We start from the raw sequence: 12,537 nt of genomic DNA on the forward strand, positions 1-12,537 counted from the left end.
GCTCAGACCCAAGTAATTCTCTATGAAAACTAAGGTAAAATATAACAATAAAACTTCCCGAGGGACATAGGAAAGAGGCACCAAAAGCAATCATCTCATTTCCCCCTGGGACTGCCTGCCAGAGGTAGAATGTGAGCCTGTAACAGAAAAGTAAGTAGAAGGGCTTCTGCTGCATAACTTTCTGAGTGGCGTCAAAGAAAAGGGGGAGGGAGACAAATATCATAGCCAGTACCTGTGAAATTATGAAAGGGATGATAAGGAAGAACACAAAAATATTTATATTATACACTGAGTCCTATTTAAAATGATAAAAACTTGTGTGTGAATATAAAATATTAAGTACAAGAAGTTTTAAAAAACATCTTATTGCCAAATTGTCAATGCAAAACAACTTCCATCTTAGGTTACATAGCAATTCGGTTGCCCCCAACTAAAATTAATACCATCTCTGACTCTGAAGTCTCACAGACTTTAACTCTGCAAAAAGATTACAAACTCTGTACTGTACGCCATGGACTTCAATCTAGACAGTCTTTAAATCTGACCTTATGAATGAAGAATTTAAATAGAATTCCTACTGGAAATACTGTATTAAAAAGCTGACAATCTGATTTTTAAGTAAAATATTTAAAAGTTGTTCTTTTTCATTTCTAATACTCGAAGTCTAACAAAGAAAACAAAATATGCAGACATATCTCATAAGACAGGATTCACACATTCAAATGATATTTTTATCATTCTCAAGATCCCAGTTAAAGCTTTAGCTTTCAGGCGCAAGTCAATCTTATATATTGCAATAGTTTTTGAAATTCTGATAATATTTAAGCAATTTAAATGATTTCAAGAACTGTCTCGATTATACTCTTCACCCATTTTCTACCTCCTAACTTGGAATGAAAAGAAATATTATGGCAGGACTCTGTTCTAGATTTTTAGTAGTCCATGCTGGTAATTTCATCTCTGTGAACAATTACACTATAAGGTCCAAGTTTAAGAGTTGGATTTTCCTCATTATACAAAAATAAATAATTTACTCTTTGAAGAGTGAGAACAGTGAATATTTGAGTGTAGGATGAGATGCTGGAGGCAAGTATCCATACCTCAAAACCAAAAAATAAAAAATAAAAATCCCAAAATTAGGCGAGTTTTTAAAAGATCTGAAAGATTGTATTTTAAAACAGTCACCCTAAAAGTTTGAATAAAGTTTTAGGTTTGTTTTTAAAATGGTGGTTCTAAATTAAAAAATAAAAACGAAGTAACACCACTATGTGTCTGTCATCACATTAGAAAACGGCACCATTTAAAATCTGTGGCAAATGAAAGTGTTTCGACAAGAGAGTTTTTGTTTTAATAGTCATCCAAGGTATTTTCAAAGAACACGTTTCGAACATCCAGAATGGATGCCAATTCCAAAATGTGCTTCTGGAGATGAGGGTTCTCCACCGTTTCATCCCTTGGCAGTTGTGGATAGGATTCTGGGTAATTCCGTGTTTCCTGACAGGCAGAGAAAAGTCAAGTTTTATAGTTTAATGAAAGAAAATTAGAAACATTAACATTATTGTTAGCATTAACAATATTAAGGAGTAGCAATCTGTATTTTTCTTCCATATTGGTATGATTCTTAGTGGTAACATATTTTGAACATATAAAATTGCTGGCATGTGACCACTTTGATCTTAAAAAAATGATAACTTCTGCCAAAACCAATTTGGCTCAGTGGATAGAGCGTTGGTCTGTGGACTGAAAGGACCCAGGTTTGATTCCGGTCAAGGGCATGTACATTGGTTGCGGCCACATCCCCCGTAGCAGGTGTGCAGGAGGCAGCTGGTCGAGGTATCTCTCTTATTGATATTTCTAGCTCTCTATCCCTCTCCTTTCCTCTCTGTGAAAAATCAATGAAATAAAAAAATGGTAACTTCATATGGTTCAACTTAATCTATTAATTTTGTGGGTTAGTTACCAAATACTTACTGGGGCCGATCATTTCTGGACACTGTGGAAACCAAAAATTACCACTTGTTAGGGGAGAAATTCTAGCATATTTCAACAAGTATTTCTTAAGTAAATGAATAAGAAGATTTGTAGCAGAAATTAAAATGAGAGAAAAACCACAAGAAGCAATGAGAAGGTCAAATTAATGGGCCTTTGAAATTAACTACAGGAGAGGGTGGTGTCAAAATGACTAAGATTTCAGGACTTGAGAGAAGGGTTGGGAACAATTGAGAGAAAGAGAAGTGAAAGAGAAGATGATCCGGGGATAGTAGAAAGCTTCAGGTTTTAGGTATATTTTATTTTTTAAAATAAATTTTATTGATTTTTTTACAGAGAGGAAGGGAGAAGGCTAGAGAGTCAGAAACATCTACGAGAGAAAAACAGCTGCCTCCTGCACACCTCCTACTAGGGATATGCCCACAATCAAGGTAAATGCCCTTGTCCGGAATCAAACCTTTCAGTCCTCAGGCCAACACTCTATCCACTGAGCCAAACCAGTTAGGGCAAAGTATATTTTATTTGTGGTAACAGGGTAGTGAAAATAGAACTGCTTCCCAACCAGAATTTGAAAATTTAGGGCTGTATCTTAGAAGATAAGTTTGAGCAGTATATGTAAACACTGATATAATCTGCAAGGAAAGAAATATTGCAGCCATAAAAATACATGAGATTTCTAAGAATATTAACAAAGAGTAAAAAAGAAAGAGTTCCTAAAAAGGGAGGTGGAAGTTAAGAAGAAGAAAAAAAAGAACAGAAAATAATTTTAAAAAGAGAGAAAAATAATTCTGTAATTACATGAAAGCAAAAGAAGATGACAATTTCAAGAATCGGGTAATTCTCATTTGGAATTTTGTCTTCATTTGGTAATTTCTATAGACCATATTTTACCACACATTTAAAGTTTTCTGAATTAGTTGCTACTTTTCTATGCATCTCACAAGACATGTCCTATATTCAAATGTCATTTCTATTTCTCTTATTCCTACAAGCTTCACGCATTACACATTACAAAGACCAAATTTTGTTTTACTATACTAATTATTGTGAGTGCTAACGATAAAATGTTCAAAAATCCTAAAAACAATAACAAAACCCCAAGAACTGCTTGGGGGACTAGTGTAAACTGAACAATTCTCTCAGGTCGCACAGGGTTGGGAGATGTTTGAATTCTGAGCAAGCATTCCCCGGAGCAGAGAGTATTTGTTGAAACGGAACATATGAAAGAGACGCCAAAAGAATCACACTTCTTAGTGTTAGACTGAAATAAGTTTCTCACTATATGCTAACACTACTCTAAATCCACCCTAATAAGTTTTTTAAAAAAGCTATGAAAAGGTCAAACAAATTTGCAAGTAAGTTCATTCCTGCCAGAACAAAGTCTAACACTTTTCCCCCCCCTTTCTAACACTCTTTATAGAAAGACAACAAAATCCAGAATTCAACATCTTAACATTCACAGTGCCCACAGTTTAGGGAAATTACGAGACCCATAACCAGTAGGAAAAACAATAAAAATAAAACTATAAATGATTGAGAATATAATGTTAGCAGATAAGGACTTTACCTATTACATATACATTCAAGAGCACAATGAAAATATAAGTATGAGAGAAATGAAAAGTATAATAGCTAAAAATTTAAAAACCTCAAAAAACAGTGCCTTGTAGTTAGTTACCTGAATACACAGAAAAAAACAAACTACTTAGAACCAAGCAGACAAAAGACTCGAACACTCTTCATCACAAAGAAGAACACAGAATAACACATGAAAAATTGCTGAGCCTCAACAGTAATTCCAGAATTGTGAATTAAAACCACAATGAGCTACTACCTTACACCCACCTGATTCACACAGACTATAAAATATGACTGCAACAAATGTTGGCAAGGACTAGAGCAATTGCATCTCTTACACACTGCTAGAACCGTGTATATTATTGATACAACCACTTTACAACATGCTTGGCACTATCTACTAAAGTTGAATACACCTAAATTGTCTGTTCTCACGTTCCACTATTAGGTATTCCTCAAAAAAAAGTCTTATACATGTTTACCAGGAAAATTATAGAAGATTTCACAATGGCATTGTTTATTATAGTTTTAAACTGGGAATAACCCAAATGTCCATTATCAGAATATTAGTAAGATGAGTAATTTACTCCAAACCATGAAATCCTATATAGCAGTGAAGACAAATGAATAAAAGCTATAGTCAGTCATCACCATGCCTGAATCTCAGGACTATAATAAAGAGTGAAAAAAAGCAAATTGTAGAATACCTAAAACACAGATCTATCAATTCCTACATGTTGTGTAGGAATACAAATACATGTGGCAAAACTTTAAAGGGAAGTGAATGATAATTTAAAAAGTGAGGATTTTACTTACATTTGAGAGGAAAATAGGATTAGAGAGAACCTACAGGGGACCTCAAAAGTAAAGAAAATATTTTACTTCTTAAATTGGGTGGTAGGTACTCAGGTGTTGCTTATTTTGTCCACCTTTAGTACTTTACATATTAATTTGTGAAATGATTTTGGATCTATCCAAACTTTATTCAATACAGGTAAAATATAATACACGATGGTTAAATACCTAAAATGGTAGGGGTGGTCATTAAAATATTCTTTGCTTACCCGAAAAATCTTGTGCATCCTCATGGTGGCTGAACAAAAGACAAATCTTGTGAGAAGCAAGCGAAGAAATTCATCTCCAAAAAACTGGAGGAATGCCTGATCTGCAAAGAGGAGAATGGGATAGTAAAAAGATGCTTAAAGGGAAAATAGGTTTCCAAGGGGAAGGAAAGTTCCAGGAAAACCTTCTCAACTTTCCCGCCTTCAACCAATACTTCTGAAAATTCAAACAATTTTAAACCATTACAGTACGTTCTGTTTCGTGTGCAATTAGGTTGGTAGGGTACCTATTGAACGTGAATGGGTCAGTAGCTGGGCAATATCGCGGTTGATTTTTCGAAGATATTCTTGACACTTTTCCCACAGGCCTCTGCGCATGCTTGACAATCCAGAGACAAATAGGAAGGCCATTAGAGGATTGTTCAAAAAGAGCGTGAAGAGGCTACCTCGCTGAGACTGATCTGCAATAACAAACACGTTTTACACATTTATATAGAAAACAGTTTTGCAAAAGGTAAGAGATGCATTTGAGGAACATTTTAATATACTGACAATGTATACAATTAAAGCTGTATCATTAAGTCTTAATTCAACAACGTAGACTCTGTAAGAAACTACAAAACATGTCCCAGGCATATTGCTTTCTGCAGAACTAACTTTAAAGCCTAGTAAACTAAAGAGAAATACGACACGAACATATTTCTTTGCCTCCCCGCCTCACCCCAACTAACAAATTTTACTCAAATATGGCAAGTTATGGATCACAGGCAGTTCCTGACAGAATTCTCTGATGAGTTCTAGGATTGCCAATCTTTCACTCTGGTGAGTTGTTCTTTCTCCACCTATCCTTTAAATATCAATCTTTTTTTTCTCTTTATCCTGATACATTACTGATCTCTTATAATCTTGGTTATCATTTATATGCCTACTGGTTTCCAGTTCTTCATTTGCAGCCTAGATTAAGCTCCTTAGTTCTAGAACTGTGCTGCCTTGCAGTAGCTGCTGGACACTAAAAAAAACACACAAAACACCTTAAAATGTGACTAGTCTAATCAGACACACTACAGTGAAAAATATACATAGGATTTCAAAGCATCTGTACAAAAAGACACTACTAACATTCATTTCACCAGTTTCTTTCTTTTTTTTTTTAAATGTGGCTACTGGAAATCTTAAAATTATATAGATGACTCCATAATATTTTTATTGACAGAATTGCTCTAGACCTCTGTAATCAACCTCTCAAAGGTAACTTTAAACTCAGCATGTCAAAAACGGACAATTTTTTCCCTTTTGGTTCTCTTATAAATCTACTTGTTATTTAGTATCTTTATTTCTGCCAGTACCTCAGCCAGAAACCTGGAAGTCCATTCTGCCTCCTTCCGCTCCATCACCAAGTCCTGTTGGGTCTCTGGGACCTTTAGAAGCCACTGTCCTAGCTCAGCCACCACGATCTCTTTATTTCCACCAATGCTCCTGGCCAATTCACCCTACCTAAGGTAAACTGAATGCTTTTTAATGTTACTGCTGTTTAAAATCTTTCAATGACACTCCACATTCCTCCATTTGAATCATAAGAGGTTTTTTCATAATTCAGTCCCACGATCACAAACTCTGCCCTTTAACTAGCAGGAACTACTTTTAATTTATCTACATGTCCCATAAACTCTCTCATCTCAGGGCTCACATGCTATTTCTCGGCTAGAATACCAATTTTCAACCATTTCCTGTGCTCACTGAACTCTACGCATCCTTCATCTCCACTTCAGACATCATTCCTGCTCTTTCTTCCGTCTCAGAGGCAGGGTAGGAGTTCCTCAAGTGTTGCACAGGCTTCCTCCTATGAGACACTAGTAGCATCAACAGTGCCTGTCTGTTAACTTGTCTATATCTTTTACCAGGAAACTGGCTCTGTGAGAAACATGTCTGTGTTTGTCTGGCCCGAGTGTCACCTCCAATGCCTAGCACTGTACCTGATAAATAAACGTTGAACAAATGTTTAATGAATGAAATAACTCTTAGATAGAGAAAACACTGTATGCACATAAGCCTAACCAATAGACACAGGCACCAGGGGGATGAGGGCATGAGTTGGGGGACGGGGTAGTGGGGGGATAAGAACACATATGTAATGCCTTAATCAATAAAGGAAATAAATAAAAAGAAAACACTGTAGACTTTAGATACCAGAGGTGCAGGAACCTAATTTGAGATTCCAAATACTTAGGTACCTGCTAGTTTTGTGTCCAGAGAGGGCATATTTAGGGATTAGAGGCCTAAGCTTCATAGCACTAAAGAGGACACTGGACTAAAGACACTAAGGACATACATTACAACCAAGCGTATCAGTAATAATGATAGTTGGCACATACTGAATACTACTTATATACTCTGAATTATTTTATGAGGCTGATGCTATTATGATCTCCATTTGATAGGAAATAAACTGAGGCACAGAATGGATAAGGAACCTCCCAAGGTCACACAGCTAGTAAGCGGCTGAGTTGGGATTCAAATTCCCATCAGTTTGCCTCCAGAGCCTGTGTTTTTACCCTATACATAATAAAGCCCTTCAGCCGAAACCAGTTTGGCTCAGTGGATAGAGGTCGGCCTGCTGACTGAAAGGTCCCAGGTTCGATTGGATAGAGCCTCGGCCCGCGGACTGAAAGGTCCCAGGTTCGATTCCAGTCAAGGGCATGTACCTTGTTTGCGGGCACATCCCCAGTAGGGGTGTGTAAGAGGCAGTTGATCTATGATTCTCTCTCATCGATGTTTCTAACTCTCTATCCCTCTCTCTTCCTTTCTGTAAAAAATCAATAAAATATATTTAAAAAATAAAATAAAAAATAAAGCCCTTCAGACCAAATAATCTTGCTATTAACCATTAGACCATGCAATTTAAACTAAAGCTTCCTCAATAAATAAATAAATAAATAAATAAATTAATTAATTAATTAAAGCTGCCTCTTTTTAAAAAAAACACACACGTTATTACTGAATTTTAGAGAGAGGGGAAAGGAGAACGATAGAGAGACAGAAACATCATGGATCAGCTGCCTCCTACTCAGGGGATTGAGCCTGCAACCTGGGCCTGTGCCCTGACCTGGTGACCTCTTGGTTCCTGGGTCAATGCTCAACCACTGAACTACACCCACCAGCCAGGCTACAGCTGCCTTTTGACAGGACAAAATGATAGCAAAGAGTACTCGCAGATAACTGGAAGGAGTTACACTTCTCCAGAAATGATAAGCAACAGGCTAACCGAGTCCTCAAAGCAGGAGAATTTTACCGTTGTTTGAAGGCAAGTTCTATCCCTTAGTAACTGAACTTTTGGATTCAGGAGCTTAGTATTGCTACATGTTTTTCCCTGTAAAATAGCAGAACTTACCTTGAAACAACGGTGAAAAGTCTCCAGCTTCTCTCAGGCATTCAAATGCTGACCATCACTTCCTGTGTCAAACTATGTCAGCAGACAAGACTTCTGGCTGGGAAGTGCAGTGAGTGCCGTCTCCCTCAGAGGGACAGCAGCACTGTTCACAGTCAGGGCGACAGTGAAATGGTGACCAGCACTGCTAAAACAGCGGCAAGGTTTGTTTAGTATCTTACCAGCTTAACGACTGGGCACGGGAACCAGCCTGCCTGGACTGCCAATTGAGGACAAATCCATGAAAGCCTTTCATTTCTTCTTCGTCTGAGAAACGGCCAGAACCCTCAACTACCTCTCTGTCACACTGAGAAGAGGTTCTTTTATTTTAAAAATACAACAAGGTAAAATGTGAATAAAAGAAGCCCTGAGTTGTGCCGGTTAGGGTACCCTAACTCTTAGGCAGAGGCTGAGGGGTCCTCTCGACCAGAAACCTTACAGTCCTAAACGGTGCCTAAATGTGTAGCTGGTGATACAGGCCATCAGGCCAGATGGAAGAGGACAAGCTCCCCCAAACAAGCAGCTGCAGAACACATTTTAGAATTTATAAATCATGAGTTCCCCATGAGTAAGGGACCAAAACCACCCTTTTCTCAGGAACGTTTTGCCATTTCTTTGAGAACCGTCTCAGGCCTAACGGTAGCACATTAAAGACGACTGGTGCTTCACAAGACTTCTGGGCAGATTTCAGATTGACACCTGCCACTCTGAACACCATGAACCCACATGATAGGTGGGAAAACAAAGGTAAGTATTATTATAAATGCAGACAGCATTTACTTGTAACCTATGCATGTAAGAGGTAAACAACAGAACGTACCTTGTAAAGCTTTTGGATATGCTGTAGGAGAAAGCAAGCAGACTAGTGGCTGTCCAAATAAGTTTGTGAAATTCTGTAATATATAAGAATTAAGATGTTCATTAAAGGTTTGACCAAAGATAGTAATTTTCTGAAGCACATCATTAGTGTTCAGATTGGGCTCTTTGACTCATAAGCAGCTGCAGAAACATCAGTAGCAGCTGAAGAGGCTGCTATTCATGTATAAGCTACTATGCATGATAGGCTTTCTTAAAATAGTGACATTTACTAAGTGAACTATCGATTTTCAAAGTAAAGGCATAGATCCGGTTGCAGTGTTACAGGGAGAGGTCATCTGGCCATCCATCACGAGGCCACCCACTGGGCAATACACACGATGAAGATGTATTCCCAAGGGTGAATTTTCCAAGGTCTAATGGCTGGCTCTCAGCCTCACAGGCTTGAAAACCTGACTTACTGGTCTGTGAAGCGTAGATCCATCTCTCACTGTGAATCACATTAACTGCTCACTCAGAATGATGTTAATTTACAGTGAGGGAAAAAACCTGACACTCAAAAAATACTCTTTGCATGATTTCAGCATAATATGCAAGTCGACCGGTTGCTATGATCCGCACTGACCACTAGGGGGCAGACGCTCAATGCAGGAGTTGCCCCTGCTGGTCAGTGCCCTCCTACAGGGGGAGAGCTGCTCTGCCATAAGCCATGCTCATGGCTGGTGGGGCACAGCGGTGGGAGCCTCTCCCGTCTCCCCCGCAGCGCTAAGTTTGTCTGACTGGTGGCCCTCCACCCCTAAGCTGTCAGTCAGACATCCCCCAAGGGCTCCTGGACAGCGAGAGGGCACAGGCCAGGCTGAGGGCCCCCTCACTTCCCGCCAAGTGCATGAATATTGTGCACCAGGCCTCTAGTAACTGGTTGGTAAAACAAGACAGAACTTAATAGATGTGGACAAAACAAAAATTAAAGCAGTCCTGAATCATAAAAATAAAGACTAGGACAAATGGAAAGACAAACTATGTTCTTAGACAGGAACCCATTCTAAAGATGCCATTATACTAATTTATTAAAATGTAAACCAACCTCAAAAAAAGAAAAGGTTCAGTTCCCTGGAAAGAATAATTCTAAAGTTCGTACGGAAAAAGCAGACTAGTCAGGAAAACGCTGCATTCAATGAAGAGCTGAGAGGGAACAAGACTCGTCAGATATTAAAACATACTTTAAAGCTTCAGTAATTAAAAATATAAAGCTCTGGCATAAGAGTGGGCAGAAGACCAATGGAAGAGAATGGAGAGTACAAAATTAGTTCCCAAAACAGACAGGGCTGAATATATACGATAAAGATGACAATTCAAATTGGGAGGAAAAACTGGAAAGCCATGTAGAAAAAAAAAGTTGGCACTATACTTCAAACCACACACTTGGATAAAATATGCTGAAGATTTAAATGTAAAATATTAAACAATAAAAGTATTGAAAGAAAATATAAGAAAGGGTTATTTTTGTAACCTAGAAGATCTTCCTTATTATGATTACAATTAATAAAACTAGTCACAAAAAATCAAAGGCTTATATATAGTAAAATACAGCATAAACTAAATCAAAGCCAAATGATGTTTTGGGATATATATTTGCATCTCACATTACAAAGGATTCATCTCTTTAATATAGAAATAACTTCTCCAAATCTGTAAGAAAATAGTCTACTGACTCAATAGAAAAATAGGTGAAAGATAAGAGAATAGAAAGGGGAATACAATTGGCTCAAATGTATGAAAGGTACTCAATCTTACTGATAAAAGAAAAATCAAAGCTACACTAAATTACCATTTTTAATATATCAGTTTAGCAAAATTTCTAAAAGTTTGAAAATATAGTGCTCTCATTGGCAGCACATACACTAAAAGATGAAAATATATGCTGTTGGCAAAAATATGGGAAAACAAATACCCATAAATAAGAGTATACATTAGTACAAATTTTTAGGAGACAATTTGGCAGGATCTATTAAATTCAAATGCATATTCCGTTAACACGGCAATCCCATAACTAGGAACTTACCCTGTCAATATACTCTTAAACCTATAAAAGAACCTGCAAGTCCTAAATTAGTCCATGTAGCATTGTTATTAATAGTAAAGGACTGGAAATAACCAAATAACCAGCAATAAGAGACTGGTATAATAAATTATGGCAAATCCATACCATGGGATACTATGCAGCTGCAAGAAAGAATAAGTTCAGCCCTGACCAGTTTGGCTTGGTGGATGGTGTCAGCCTGCGGACTAGGGGGTCCCAATTTCAGTTTGGGTCAGGGGCATGTGCCTTGGTTGCGGGCACATCCCCAGTGGGGAGTGTGCAGGAGGCAGCTGATTGATGTTTCTTTCTCATAGATGTTTCTGACTCTCTGTCCCTCTCCATTCCTCTCTGTAGAGAATCAATAGAATATATATATATATATATATATATATATATATATATATATATATATATATATATAGAATAAGTTCTTTATGAATGGACATGGATAGATCTCCAACATTTCTTAGTAGTGAAAAAAAAGTAAGATAGAGCAGTTGTGTACAGCATGCTACTACCATTTACTATCGACTTACTTAAGACTTGCTAGTATATGTGTTTTGGCTTACATACGTATTTAAAATTTTTTTCTAGAAGGATAAACAAGAAACAGACAATAGTGCTCACTTAAAGGGAGAGCTAGAAACTGAGTGGACTGGGTCTGGGAGGGATGAAGAGATTTCACTAATGCCTTTATCTTATGACTTTGTAAACATAATATCAATACAAAAAAAAAAACTTAAACAAATAGTTAAAATAAATGATAAATGTCTTATAACCAAAAGAAAGGGAGAAAGTTGAATGATATTGAGGCGCACCCTTCAGAGAAGGCGGCATGGGCACTCTCCCACACTCAGATGGCCTCTGCGTCCTTGGCCATGAGGCTCTTGCTCCTGGACAGTGCCCAGAGGAACACTGCCGCTACTTATGTCCCACGCCTTCCTTTTTCTTTGCTTCCCTTGCTCATCAACTTCTCATCTGATTTTTTAAATACTGTGTAAAAAAGAGTTAGGGTTAGCATAGCAAACCTGACTGCCTGCCGTCCTTTGAAAGAGCCTGCTTACAAGCGTTGGCCCTTGGCTGGCTTCTGGCAGCTTAAATTTGGTGGGTTCCCACCGTGAGCAGAACTGATAAGAATGGCTCGCTTTACCCAGACTGTACAAACAAGATGGCTTATGCTGAGCACCTGCTTTCTTTCCGGGAGCCTGGCATTTGGTGTGTGCCAGGCACAGGGTGCCTATACGATCAGTCCCCAGTGAACAGCCTGGGCAGCAAGGCCCTCCTGAGTTGTCCTGGTACACCTTTAGCCGAGTTGCCTCAGCTTGCTGCCAGGGGAGTATGGACACCCTGTGTGACTGCACTGGGAGAAAACTCTTGGAAATCCGAGCCTATTTTGTCTGGACTTCATCCTATGTACCGTTTTCTTTTGCTAAGTTTGCTCCGTATCCCTTTACTGTACTACATACACTGTTTTGAGTATGACTATATGCTTAGACCCATGAGCCAAGAACCAGAGAACTTGAGCAATGAAAATAACCACAATCAACATCTAACTCAAATGGGTTTAACCGCAAGTTAATTAAAGCTGA

At 38.1% G+C, this 12,537-nt stretch overlaps 1 protein-coding gene across 2 annotated transcripts in view; it reads right to left on the reverse strand.

Annotated features, from left to right (window-relative positions):
* Window positions 1-346: 346 nt before the first annotated feature.
* SCAI (suppressor of cancer cell invasion) overlaps window positions 347-12,537 on the reverse strand; it is a 71,790-nt gene continuing 59,599 nt past the window's right edge. For both annotated transcript variants that reach the window (XM_045572043.1, XM_036411984.2), the window contains 4 exons: window positions 8,873-8,945; window positions 4,916-5,089; window positions 4,632-4,732; window positions 347-1,494 (listed from right to left, as the gene is read on the reverse strand). In XM_045572043.1, the coding sequence (XP_045427999.1) occupies window positions 1,348-1,494; window positions 4,632-4,732; window positions 4,916-5,089; window positions 8,873-8,945 (495 nt within the window). In that variant the 3' untranslated portion in view covers window positions 347-1,347. The remainder of the gene's footprint in view (window positions 1,495-4,631; window positions 4,733-4,915; window positions 5,090-8,872; window positions 8,946-12,537) is intronic.

The sequence above is a fragment of the Pipistrellus kuhlii genome, unplaced genomic scaffold, assembly GCF_014108245.1.
Source record: "Pipistrellus kuhlii isolate mPipKuh1 unplaced genomic scaffold, mPipKuh1.p scaffold_m20_p_43, whole genome shotgun sequence".
In the NCBI taxonomy this organism is placed as follows: domain Eukaryota; kingdom Metazoa; phylum Chordata; class Mammalia; order Chiroptera; family Vespertilionidae; genus Pipistrellus; species Pipistrellus kuhlii.